Consider the following 14,138-nt stretch of genomic DNA (forward strand, 5'->3'; position numbering starts at 1 on the left):
CATCTGTGTTATTGGTTTGACCTAGAAAAGCGTAGCTTATACAACGTACAAGAGAAAGGTCTTCTTTTCAATGCATCTGCCGATCAAAAGAAAACCTGTTATTGAAAACCGGCTATACACAAACATTAATTGGGATCACTTAATGTACTGATATCATTAATATAACTACTTTCTGGTCAGTTTGCCTTTGTTTGCAGATATCAAATATTGTAACGCAGTCAAATTGTTCGATTTTGTTCAGTGAAGATATTCCAAGCACCTGTAACAATGCGTCTATCGTGCTAGTGTTAGTGTTAGTGTTAGTGTTAGTGTGTGTGTGTGTGTGTGTGTGTGTGTGAGTGTGTGAGTGTGTGTATGTGTGTGAGAGAGTTTGTGTGTTTTCTGCCAACCTAATTATTCGCAGCTTTTTATCTATTAACCATAATGGCCAGCTTCCACAGTGAACAGCGTATTTCGTTGTTCTGTTTTTGTTTGTTGTTTTTGTTTACTAGTTCGGCGTTACTGTGTGTGAATATGTTGTGAATGTCTGAAAATCATGCACTTTTGGTTCACCGATTTCTCCTTTTTTTAATGTGTATAATGATAAGATGGATAGTTTGATTGATTCCATACGCACTCGATCGCTGATTAGCCTTATCTGTATATAATACAGAGCCAGTGTGCCTCGGAATGCACATGACAATTATTGCTTAATACATTCTGCCACCATTCTCTTATCACTTCATCCTCTCTCTCTCTCTCTCTCTCTCTCTCCCTCTCTCTCCCCTCTCTCTCTCTCTCTCTCTCTCTCTCTCTCTCTCTCTCTCTCTCTCTCTGTGTAAGGAATTTGTATCGATTGTAAGACAATATCCAGACACTGTTGATTTAAACTCCATATCACTCTTTCACAAATTGCCAGCAACTTCTCGATATATTCGGGCAGTAACCTTTTCTTTTGCGGTTGCCGGACATTCTCAAAAGTAAATTGCTGCTTACACGTAGATACATTCGAATTCGTTATGTAACTGTTGTAATACTAATCTTGAATTGTGTTTTTCTTTCTTTTCTTTTTTTTTTTTGCATTTTGATACTGATACTGACGTCTATATCTTATCAAGGCAACCTGTCTTCGCCAACTGACTTCGAGAAATTTATATACATACAATGATTACGAAACCAGAGGAAGGTATCTATACGATAATCATATTCAGGTTCTCCTTTATCATTGTCTAACATAATTATAACAAGTTTTGATTTAAGAGAAAAAATGCTGGAAGAACATCAAGTGCTAAGTGTTTTGATCTTAAAAGTACATTAACATCTAGGTTTTAATTTCATATGAATTTGTCTTGACATTAAATTGGTTGTCGTAATCACTTATCAATATGGTTGATAAACACAACACAAGCTTGTTCAAATGTCAAAGTCAGTCCCACAAGCCTTTCATGGTATAATTTATGCATTCTCTCTTTTGCCGAGGGGTATATAAGTAATAGTTTACTAACATATGCCGCCTCACTCTGATTAGTATTGTGATGTAGGTTGGTATTGATATTTCACTAACCCATCCCATTTATCAAACAGAAAGAAGTACACTTTGATTACTCGGAGTTTTGTTCTGTTTGTTGTTGTTGTTTTTTTTTTTTGTTCATCATACATTTTTACACCGACTTTCGCAGCTTCACCTACAATGAATTTCTCAAAATCTGATACACGCTGCTCTTATCATTTATTCACTCTCTTTAACACCACCTTTCTCTCTCAGTCTTCAAAATTGTCAGCGACACATATCTCCCCTCTTCTCCCATTCTGACAACGGTGAAATATGTTGTCCATGCGGTCATTTTACCACAGATCCCTCGTGTGTAATAGTGCCCACGCTGCATACAATGTCACATGGTGTTTTCTTCCCGACGTCTTACACTACACACTCCAATAAAACTATGCGATACAAAGAACAACTTGATAATGCATGTTCTCCTACATACAGTGAAGTCTGGCAATGAGAAATGAGAGGCATGTGTCATGCTCACTCCTTCACTTTTTTTGTTTTCTTGGCGTCACGTTTCACTAGTAGAAATATGTATTATTAATGATATACGTCGACATTCGACATTTTGTCCGTTGTCATACAATGTATCTCTTGTAGGAGAGGGAGGGAGATACATATATAATGTATACAGAAGGAGAACCCCCCCCCCCCCCACTTGATAGCTATTTCTTCCTTAAAAGTTTGAGTTGAGGTTGTATTTGCTTAGTCCGTTCTTCTTCTTTCTTTTTTTTTGGTTGATATTGTTTCAGCTAGTGCTAGTATAGTCAGCTTTGTTCGGCCTCTAGTATAATGTGTGCGTGTGTTTATGTGTGTGTGTTCTGTTTGTGTGTGTGAGTGTGTGTGTGTGTCTGTGTGTGTGTCTGTGTCTGTGTGTGTGTGTTTGTGTATGTGTTTGTGTGTTCAAACTTAAAGTCTTCTGCTTCACCGTTGTACATACTTTGATGGAGGAATAAAATATCATTGGTAAAAAGTAAGAGCTGCATAAACCCTGTCAGCGCAAAATCATACGGCAACACATTTTTCATTCTTAACACTTGATATCCCTGACAAAACAACATCAACAACGACAACAAGAAAAACTGCAACAAAACTCACTGAAGTCAGACATGAGCAAAACTTTAAGTGTTACATGCATTGACTAGTCGTGTCTTTTCCCTCTTCTCTTTGCTTGTTCCGCTGTGTTTTCTCAGACAGCGACTGTGTGTTTCGTCAATTTCCCGACGCCAGTTCGTACGTCTGCGAGTGCTCCGCGAATTTCTGCGACACCATCGAAGAGTACGCTCTCAACGATGGAAATTTTGTAGTCTTCACTTCTGGCAAGAGGGGCTATCGCTTGGACAAGGAGGAGTACCCTATCAGGAACTTCGCTCGTAAGACAAAAATCAAGCAAACAGTTAAAATCAAGCAAACATTCTTATTTGTTGTTGTTGTTGTAGGTCATAATGATAATTTCTGCCGTTAAAAGGATGGTAAAATAGTATTGGTTGAGGTGAGATACTTAGAAAACAAGTTGTGAAATCTGAAAGAGCATACGATTCTAAAAGGAATTCAAAGTTTGTGTGATGAAAATCGGTTTTGAAGCGGCTGAAATATCCAAAAACAAAGTAACACAAAGCGATCCTATATAAAAGGTGCATACCACCTTTTATTAGGATCACTTTGTTTTGGATATCTCAGCCATTTCAAAACCAATTTTCATCAAATAAACTTTCAATTCCTCTGGGAAGTCAACGTCCTTTCATATTTCATAAGAGGTTTCCTCATTATCTAAAATAATAATAATCAAAAGAACGTTGGAAACCTAAAGTCCCTTCACAACCAAAACTGTACCATCCCTTTAAGCGTGAGTAGACTCCATTGCATCACTTTGATGTTAAAATCTCTCTTCTCAAAACAAAGAAAAATAAAACAAAAAGAATAAAACAAAACCCGTCCTTCTCCTTCCCTTCCCGCGTATTATAATAGTAGCTTGCAATGGCATCCCAAAAGTGGAAGGACCGGGAATGAGATTTCACTAATTGTATGTCACATAACATCACTCAACACATTACAATTGGCTCTGATATTTCAAAAAGCACATCGTTCGTGCCATGCAGAACCCTTCTGTGGAACCTCATGATAACGTGGGTCCCTTTTATTTTTTTTCCTGCCAATAATGTAAATGTGCATAGCTGCAAGTGCGCTAATGTGGTGCCTATGTTATCTGAAACATATTGAAGTGGACAGTCGTAGGTTCAGGTAAGGACAAATAACACCGATTAATACCTGAAAATGACATCTGTTGAATACAGCGTCTCCTCACATGGAGATATTTCACCTCCGCTAAAAAGTAAATCAGAATTTATAGAATGCAGCCATGAAATATGCATTCGGGCAATGGAATATACTTCCATTCTTTTGAGGACTTCATGAATATGGTGCACATGTTCTTTATAGCTTGGACTTCTAAATGTCGAGATGATCTTGTGCAAAAACCTTTTTATGTTAGTAATCTCCCAAAGGGGTTCAACACAGTTCAGTCAACTTCACAAAGAAATTGTTTCAGCTTCTTCTTTTCCTTTTTTTTTAATAGAAGGTTCGAGATGGTGAGGGGGTGTTTAGACTTTCGTGTGTAAAAACCATAAATCGCGGAATGGGGGGGGGGGGGTGCGGGGCTGTAAGTTTTTGGCTTGTCGTAAAAAGGGAAAATCGACCGAAAATCGAGGAAAAATCACAACAAACATGAAATTCTAAGGGTTCCGTCCTATTGTTCCCGTAATATAGTGGGGGGGGGGGGGGGTACCACTAACCTTTGAACCTCCGCCCCCCCCCCCCCCACCCCACGTCCTCCAGTCCCCCAACATGAAAAAACGTACTGCGTCCCCTGCTCAGTGAAAACGTGTGAGGTGACTGCGGTATGGCCTTGTGTCTTGAACTTGGGTTCTCTCTATCATTCGTAATCGAATCAGTTATGCGAATCAGTTATGTATTATGATCGTTTTTCGCCTGAGGTGGTATGTTTTGACAATTCGATTTTTTCTATTGATACCATGGGATCTGTCCTGTTTCAGATTCTACACAAAGTGGCAGCAGAATGATGGTGACTATGCGTGTTTGCATGAAATGTCGGCAGTTATAATACAGTGTAATTGCCTTTCATGAATCAAACTCAACTTTGCGTTTCCGTGAATCAAACTCAAAGGTGCATGAGATTTGCAGGCCATGTGTTTGACTTCTCCAAATGCGTCTAGGCGAAAAGTTTCTTGCAAGGGGGGGGGGGGGGGAGGGCGGAGCTATCGGCATATCATTATCATCGTATAGTCATTGTGCATTCTGTTGGGGAGAGAGAACAGATGGGATTTGTCTGCTTAAAATGAAACGAAATGAAATGAAAATACTCGAGGTTCAGCGAAAATGTCAATACTGTCAGCAACCACCATCTTCCATGCCAATTTCCCCTCACGTATTCTAGTGCGATGACCTTCAAATATTCTGTAGGTTAACGTTCTTATGCTGTTTGACATTTTTTGTAATAATAAGTAACAAAGAAGTGATAGTGTAATTTGCCAGTCATTGTCAACTTTTCGGTACTTTAAAAGGATATCAGCAGGTGATGTCACAGTGTGAAGTAAAAGGCATATTATACAATCTGCCGTAGATAGCAACTTACTAGGTTAGAGACCTCATGCTCTGAAAATCCGATATCCGTTCGAAGATAATACTGCTAATACTGCTGTAGCATTTTCGGCAACAAGCACGCAGAATTGAAGTTCTCACATTCAGATCACCGATGTGTTACAGCTGAAAATTCATCTAATGACAATATGGTATTTTCAGTCGATAACTATACATCATTTTGAAAGTCACCCCGTTAGCGTCATTTAAGTTTATTTTCTTGAAATCGAAAATAGTAATCTTCTCCACGTAGGATTGAGACACGATATCTATGTTACCTGTAGTTCAGGTTGGTTTGAAGGTAACTCTTCTCAATCATATCTTTGTTTTTTAATTTGTTGTTATTTGTTTATTTGTTTGTTTGTTTGTGTGTCTGTGTGCTGTTTTTCTCTTAGTGCCGGATGATGGTATCACCATAACAGTGGACAAAAGTCGCAGGTACCAATCCATTTTGGGTTTTGGCGGTTCCTTCACGGACTCGGCAGCACTCAACCTTTACAACCTGTCGGCACCTGCACAAGACAATCTCTTGAGGGCGTACTTCTCTGAAGATGGTAAATAACCTTTGATGCTGTCAGTCGCCATGAAAAGAAGAAGAGAGAAGAAAAAAAAAGACAAGCAGAAGAAGAAGTAGAAGGGAAGAAAAAAAATCACATAGGAAATGTAAACAAACCTGAATCTATGTCTAAAACGAACAGACAGACAGACAAACGAAAATAAAAGCAAAGAACAAGAGACAAACAAACAAACATGAAAAGTGACAGCAGAATTGTTATTCGAAAAAAAAAAAAGATAATCGTCTGATTGTGGCCGAGTAAAGGTGCACTTTCATTATCAATTTGTATTTCCCCCTTACAAACAAGTATTGGTATAGAACAAGAAATATAACATCTTGTACATTGTATATCTTAGGGACACATAAGCCTACTTGTTTTAACCACAATAATGATGTAATGAATTTCAGGTAAATAAATTTGATATTGTACTTTTTTTTTTAGTTGAATTACTAAATATTACAGTGAATTGAGAGAACTGCTTTTACTTGGGAGATACGTTTCGATAAAACTCAAGGAGATTTTTTTTTTTCATCCATAGAGTACCGGCATGCTGTATACAATGCTTTTGAGTGATCACTTATGTTTCTCTTATGATGTTATTAATATTGTTGATGATACAATGATAATGATGATAATAATAAATCATAGTTATGATGACTTTACAATCATGCAGTGCTGTCTTATTTACTGCGGTTAGAGAGGATATAACATCTTGCCTAAAGACGTTGATAAGACCTGGAAGAGAGATTCGAACCAATAATCTGCTCTTCACGTGTCTTGAGCCTAATCCATTCTACCGCGGTGCTCTTAACACATTTATACAGGCATCGAGTACACCCTGGGTCGGGTTCCGATGGCTAGCTGTGATTTCTCGACCAGGGAGTATTCGTACGCCGATACACAGGACGACTTCGAGCTCGAGACGTTCGCCTTGGTAGAGGAAGACATTGTGTACAAGGTGAGGTGTAGAATTTTCCCCTTGAATTGTTTGATAGCCTTTTCCTACAAAGTTTTGAATCACATGCGTCTTGAATCAAGATAGTCTCCTGGGATGCACAGTTAGTATAGATACTCATGCCACATCATAATTTATAAGGTGGGCTTTACAATCTCTGCATCTGATTGGTTAATCATCATGCATTGATTTTTACTGATCCACACTGAGCCGAACGCATGGCTCAAGCCTTGTACAGTGTCGTCGGTGTACCGGACGCATTATGGGGGTAAGGTTCAATTTCATGTATTTATGGTCCCATTCTATAAAACGAATGATACATAGACATGTATCGTGGATCAGTGAGAATTAAATGCTCTCGTTTAACTTTGGAAACTGTCTCTACCCTCGTGAGTTTAAACATTTCCAAAGTTAAGCTCGCGCATCCAATTCTCACCGATCCACTCTGTCCTGTGCATCATTTTTTTGTATAATATCCAGCTGTCCAACGACCCTGATTACATCTATTAGTTTACCCGTCTATTTCAAAGCAATTTGAAACTCTGCTAGCAGTCAGCCGACTGCTAGGCCTACAGGTAGTTTTGAGACTAAATTTGACCAGCGAGGTGGTCACCTTCCCTGACTGATGTTTTGACCAATACTTCTCAAGATCATTTTATTATTGCCATCATGAGATAGAGTAGCGAAAATTTTATTTTTCTGTTTTCTTAGTTGCACTTCAATCAACGGGTAATGCCAAAGGTTCCTGACTGTACACAATATGATGATCTACTCGATAAAGACTCCTCGATGGTGTCGCATAAAATGACCCAAGAAGATTTCTTTCTTTTGAATTTCTAATACAGAGTATCTAACTAAGAGCGGATTCTTAACATGTAATTGTCTGTGAGTAAACTCATGAGAATCTCAATCCACGGAGTTTATGTAATGTCATTCTCCGCAGAGTTTATGTACTGTCATACTCTCGAATGATTAATTGATTGATATGGCTTCTGCTTCGATTTGCTAAGATACCGATGATCAAGCGTGCCCTACAGATGAGCTCTCGCAATGTAAACTTGATCGGGAGCGCCTGGTCATCGCCGGGTTGGATGAAGACGAACGGGGCGATGAAGGGTGGTGGACGACTCTACGGTCTGCCAGGTGGACAGTACTACAAGACGTGGGCCCTCTACTTTGCAAAGTAAATAATAAACAAGTTTTTCTCTTTGATTCATGGTATCATGTCGACTGGGTCATTTCAATGCATTACACGTCATTTTCATAATCGCGAACATTGTTTTTAATAAGGATACTCATTGGCACGTCGCTCATTCCTTCAATATGAAGCTTCAAAATGTACCTTTACAGGTTCATTTCTCATTGTTTGGCATTATTACCACTAAAACTGCGTTATAACTGTGAAATGGCGTAAGTATCGATATAGTCATTATACGACAACCGTGTAGGTCCATACCATAAAGATTATATACTTCCAAAGCTGAGCGGTGAGGAAAGAACAAGATTTTTTTTTTTTCGTAAACAGGTCTACCAGTCACTGATTGTAATGCCATTACTGATCAACAACGCCTTGGTAAAAAACAGCTAAAAAGATCTATACATAACGCAATCAATCAATGCACTGTTTGATTTCACAACCAGTTCTCATTAACCTTCATTAGTAGGCCTTATATTATATCTACTAATGTCATTTTTTATTCTCGTTAGAACCATCGTGCATGGCCGTCCATCTTAACATTTTCGTCTTCATCCACATCGTCGTCAACATTTTTCTCATCGTGATCCATTGATGATTGTATTGTTGAGGTTACATTTCCTCAGGTGGTGCCGTCGCCGACAACACGTGAGCACTTTATCATTTTCATCACACACACACACATATATATATATATATATATATACATATTATATATATATAATTATATATATATATATTTTTTTTTGCAAGGAAGTCCTTTTTATCCACTAGCAGGAGTTTAGTCAGAGCTATGCTGAATCTCGATGTCAATCAGCATGCAGATGTGACATGAAATAAAATGTAATTAAGTCCATTTTCTAGCTTTTTGACTTCAATGAGTGTACTTTCTAAAGACTTAAAATTAGTAATACGCTATACACAGACATTGTTTTGATATATGATTTGAAAACGAGGAAAAGCCGCCAATGAGATGTGTCAATGAATTCCGATAATTCTACTTCTAAATTCTGCTACATCATTACCACTAATTGCGATAATGACGATAATAAAAGGAGTTGATAATAATATGGCGTATAGTATTTCACAATTCCATGACTGATACTACATGTACAGTGCTCTTTACAATCTGTAGTCCAAGTGATTTCAGAATAAGAGTTGCAATTTTAGCATGGCCACATCTAACAAGATCAAATTCACCGCCGTGATTACATATAGGAAAGGTGCTGTGACACGGACAGTATGAAAGAATGACTATATGAGTAAAGAGAAACGTGTTTAAAAAGTGATTTTAATCTTTTAATTTTCGGTTTTAATGAGGTGTACGGTAATGTACTTTAAGCCCCGGTTACACTGGCAAAACATATGCGAAATTCAAGTTCTCTAAGTTTTGCCAGTGCGACCTCAAACTTCTCGAAAACTTATCTCGAAACTTCTCGCGAAATTTCTCACTAAAACTAACGAAATTTACCCAATGCCCAAAAAATTTTCCCGAAGTTTGTGGAATCTGAACGCAGTGGCCGCCAGTGTGAATGGACGAAAAAACTCTGAGAAGTGTCTTCGACGTTTAACTTCTCGAAGTTTATTTACTTGAAGTAATCTCGAAATTAAACTTTTCGCAGTTTTGCCGCTTTGACCGCGGCTCAATTCTTATTCTAAGTCTATAAGTCTTAGTCTAAGTCTCAGTGAATTTCTCCTGCAGATTTTTGGAAGCCTACCAGGAGAATGAAGTGGAGATGTGGGGACTGACGGGAGGGAACGAACCCACTGCGGGTCTGTTCCCAAACTACAAGTGGCAATGCCTCTTCTTCTCCCCGAGTCTCCAGCGGGACTTCATCAAACGTGACCTGGGTCCCACCCTCCACGAGAGAGGTCACGGCGACGTCAAACTCCTCATCATGGACGACCAGCGATTCTTGCTGCCTCGCTGGGCCCAAGTGGTAAGCTTGAGCATGTGATATACAGGAACTCATCATATGCTTCACTAATCTAGCATGGGTAGCGGTTCAGCTATAGGTCGCGTGTGAATGGTTTATGAATATGTGTGTATATGTGCAGCTAATAATGTATTCATACTAATGATTATATCAACAGAGAGAGAGAGAGAGAGAGAGAGAGAGAGGGAGGGAGAGAGAGAGAGAGAGAGAGAGAGAGAGATATCAATATATCGTCAGCTGCTCTTTTGGTACCAGGTGTAGACTGTCTGTTGCAAGAGTTGCAAATTGTTGTACGGCATTTGTAAAAAATATAAGATAAAATAAAAATAAACAAATGTTGTACTGTTGGACTCAGCGATAAGAAAATGTTTATAGTGACTGCAATAATATTAACTGTTTCTCTGTGGGATGCGTTCACACAGGTGTTAGAGGATGCGGAGGCCGCGGCCTATGTCTCTGGTATCGGCATTCATTGGTATTGGGACGACATTGTCGACGCCAGCCGCTTGAACGAGACGCACCACGCCTATCCAGACTACTTCATGCTAGCCACAGAGGCTTGCGAGGGCCATCTGAATAGGGAAGAGGAGGTTATTCTTGGTAGCTGGGAGAGGGGCGAGGCCTACAGCTACAGCATTATTGAGGTTACAATGCCTGATTGTATTGACATGGTTTAAGTGTTATCATTAAAGCAAACATCAAGGATTTCATTTTTAATACACTTATTTTACTTGTGGTTCAAGGACCAGACATAATTATTACTACTGAAGACAAAAAATGGTATTGGTAACACGATGAAGATCTGTCCGTGAAAGCTCTCCTTAATAGTCCCTACCCCCCCACCCCCCCACCCCCCCACCCCCCCCACCCCCACCCAAGGCATGATGCTATTAGCCTGCAGTATGACTCAAGCTGCGAGATCACACAGTCTCTATGTTGACCACAGAAGATGAAAGGCGTTCTCCCATCAATCTTTACTTTTGCCCTTCGTGTACCAAAGGCATCATTCGCACTCACAGGATAGACAGATAGTAGTCATGAATTGTGTGTGCGTGTGTGTGTGTTGTAAGAGCCGAAATTCGACATTTCTGTGCGTAAGGGCCGAAATTCGACATTTCTGTGCGAGATCTTTTCTATACTCTCTAATTGATTAAAGCTTCTGCTATACAGCACATGTACAGTTTAATGTACATAAATACATTTTATCGCCTTATATAGGACCTCAGTAACTGGGTCGCAGGCTGGATCGACTGGAACCTAGCCTTGGACCTGATCGGAGGACCAAACTGGGTGGGAAACTTTGTCGATAGTCCCATCATAGTGGACGCCAAGAACGACGTGTTCTACAAGCAGCCGATGTACTACCATCTGGGACACTTCAGGTGCTACTTCATGGCATTATGACGACACTTTCCGATATCATTGTGACGTAAACAAAAATTAGGTCATGATGATCAAACAGATAACGTTTGAATCGCTTTACAACACAATAAGACAAATTAAAGGAGGTGATAGAGGTTGTTGTGGAGAAAGAAGAAAAAGAGAAGAATATACTGATAGTAATGGTAGTTATACTTAGTACTGACAGCTGTGGAAAGGCACGAGCAGAAATATTACTCCGCTAGTAGTATTCCTGCGATCGGTAACAGTAATAGCACAGAATGCTACCCTTGCCACGTGACAGACTCTTGATCTATTCTTTTTTTTTCGCGATTGTTGTAAGCATCAGGAAGGAAGTTCATAACATTGTAACCAGTTGTGAATTATGAATGTTTATTACATTAAAAAAATGCAAAGACAAGAATGACGACGTGCAGAGCAATAACGATAGTGAAAGAAAAAATACCCACTGATTGTCAAACATTACATGGAAATAGAGAACTTTTCAAACGGTGATATTCCGGGAGAGACTTATATTACGCAATTTTAATAGTCCTCAATAAGCATGATACATAAATGAAAGTTTGAATGTTCCTGCGATGATTGCAATTAAAGAGTCAGTTTTCCCTCCTGTTTCTCAACTGTCATTCTCCTATAGTAAATTTGTGGTACCTGGTTCCCTGCGGGTTGGATCGGAGGCCGATCAAGACAGGCGAGTTGAGCATATCGCTTTCCAGTTACCAGATGGTAACATGGCGCTCGTGGTTCTAAACAGGTGAGATGAGGTCGGGTCATGTCGTATCCAATTTCTGTCATTTTTGGAACGTTCTGTTGGGAATTTTGTTCTCTTTCTTTTGAAGTTTATTCCTTTTCGGGGTGGATTTCCTTTTTAATTCTCCGGATTATATCACAATCGAAAACGAAATATACCGGTATTTAGCAAACCCCTCCCCCCCCCCCAACAAAACAACTCCTTGAGGTGGATATTGATCATGAAGTTCTCACAGGCAGCAAAGACCTGTGCTAATCGGAAATTATAATTATATTGAGATATTATGTCAGACAATAATAACAAGTTCTTATATAGCGCATTTCAGACTTGAAAAGAATTTCAATGCGCTTTACAAACAAGCAAATTATACCACAATGCAAAATATAACAACAAAAATTACAATTACCAAGCACAATATATTATTACTCTACAATCACTATTTCTTAAATATACATAGGTCAGAGTTGCCAGTACTACCATGACTACTGAGAAATGACTTCAAATTCAACAATCATAGGCTACTTCGTAAAGATAGGTTTTGAGTTTTTGTTTGAAATTTTCTGTTGGCATCTGACTTCCTAGTGGGTCTGGCAGAGAATTCCATAGAGTAGGGGCAGCAAAAGAAAAAAACCCTCTCCCCATACAATACACCATGTACACCATGTACCGAGAGTATAGTTGACATTGATGGTTCCGAGATGACAGGAATATAACACCATTCTATAAGGGGCGCAGGCCCAAAGAAATTATTCAGAACGATATAATGTCACCGAGTTATCTGGAACTTCACCAGTGGCTCAAAACAGTGCATGATCTTTCTTATATTCCTCCAAAGAATCTTGGAAACGATATATTCATTCACCATAAACTTCACTTTAAGTCTAATCGTGGTTATGTCAAATGAATCAGTGTACCGGGATGCGATATACACAGTGGTCTATAGCTTGAGGCCCTTACCGTCATAGCATTAATTCACACACGCTTTCGATATACATACACGTGTACAACCCCACGTATTTGATAGATTATTGAATATACATGTATTTTGATATAAATATTATATTTCTGATTAGCAGTGCCTACCTTCACCTCTCATTGCTTGTAATCTATGTGCCCTGGCGAGACTTTTGGCAAAAGCTACTTTTCTTGTGGATACAATTAAAGGGAATAGCTAGTAACCAATCAGTGGGAATCAACGGAAATGCTGAGGGATGATTGTTCCAATCCTTGTGGGATTCATTTAAGAGTACATTATAACACTGTTGTGTGAAAATTATTTGCTCCAGAACGGTCTCATATCGAAGTATAATGTGCAGATTAATGCCCCGTCACTGACCAGGCACTCTAACCTGGAAACATTAATCTGCACATTACTTGAATATGAGACCATTCTGAAGCAAATAAGTTTCACACAACAATAGATATATAATGTACTCTTGAATGAATCCCACAAGGATTGGAACAATCATCCTCCAGCATTCCCACTGATTCCCACTGATTAGTTACTAGCCATCCCCTTTAAGGTTATTTTTATATACTAATCAACATACAATCTCTTTTTATTATGCCCGCTTGGTGTCACGCCGAATGAATTCACAGAAAGGATTCACTCATTTGCATAAGATTATCCTACTTTGTCATCCGCCAAATCACAACAAAGCATAACGCAACAAGAACTTAGATCCGTGTGGTTTGAGGAATGTTAGTTTTTCCTATATACTGCACATGGAATCTGACACGATGGATTTAGTGTTTACTTCCCGATTATTTTCCTCGTTCGTTTTCATGTCTACTTTCATTTTTGTTTCATCCTTCTTTTTTTTTAAATCGACCCGACAGGAAGGAATTTACATTTCCTCTTCACATCTATGACCCCGATGTGGGCTACCTGAACGCAGAGATACCTTCTCGTTCCATCCAGACTTTTCTATGGAAGTCACCAACCAACTGATCATGGCAGCTGAGCAAAGCGTGTCCACTGCATGTATGACCACAAAGGCAGTGATGTATGCCGATGTACAGTGTAATGTGTTTTCCCCTTGAAGTCTAAATGATTGATTGAGTGAATGAATGAATGAATGAATAAATAAATAAATGAATAAATACATAGAAGAATAAACAAATAAAAGAATGAATGAATGAGTAAATAAATAAATA

General features: G+C 39.0%; 1 protein-coding gene across 1 annotated transcript in view; it reads left to right on the forward strand.

Annotated features, from left to right (window-relative positions):
* The window catches only part of LOC139736065 (lysosomal acid glucosylceramidase-like), a 20,903-nt gene extending 6,971 nt beyond the window's left edge, over nucleotides 1-13,932 (forward strand). Inside the window, exons 2-10 of the mRNA XM_071646813.1 lie at nucleotides 2,722-2,901; nucleotides 5,581-5,739; nucleotides 6,567-6,700; nucleotides 7,708-7,880; nucleotides 9,595-9,832; nucleotides 10,252-10,473; nucleotides 11,048-11,211; nucleotides 11,868-11,984; nucleotides 13,821-13,932. Of these exons, the coding sequence (XP_071502914.1) occupies nucleotides 2,722-2,901; nucleotides 5,581-5,739; nucleotides 6,567-6,700; nucleotides 7,708-7,880; nucleotides 9,595-9,832; nucleotides 10,252-10,473; nucleotides 11,048-11,211; nucleotides 11,868-11,984; nucleotides 13,821-13,932 (1,499 nt within the window). The remainder of the gene's footprint in view (nucleotides 1-2,721; nucleotides 2,902-5,580; nucleotides 5,740-6,566; nucleotides 6,701-7,707; nucleotides 7,881-9,594; nucleotides 9,833-10,251; nucleotides 10,474-11,047; nucleotides 11,212-11,867; nucleotides 11,985-13,820) is intronic.
* The last annotated feature ends 206 nt before the right edge of the window (nucleotides 13,933-14,138 follow it).

This window comes from Diadema antillarum, unplaced genomic scaffold (genome assembly GCF_040938485.1).
Source record: "Diadema antillarum isolate AM-2024a unplaced genomic scaffold, OU_Dant_1.0 seq00000620_RagTag, whole genome shotgun sequence".
In the NCBI taxonomy this organism is placed as follows: Eukaryota; Metazoa; Echinodermata; class Echinoidea; order Diadematoida; family Diadematidae; genus Diadema; species Diadema antillarum.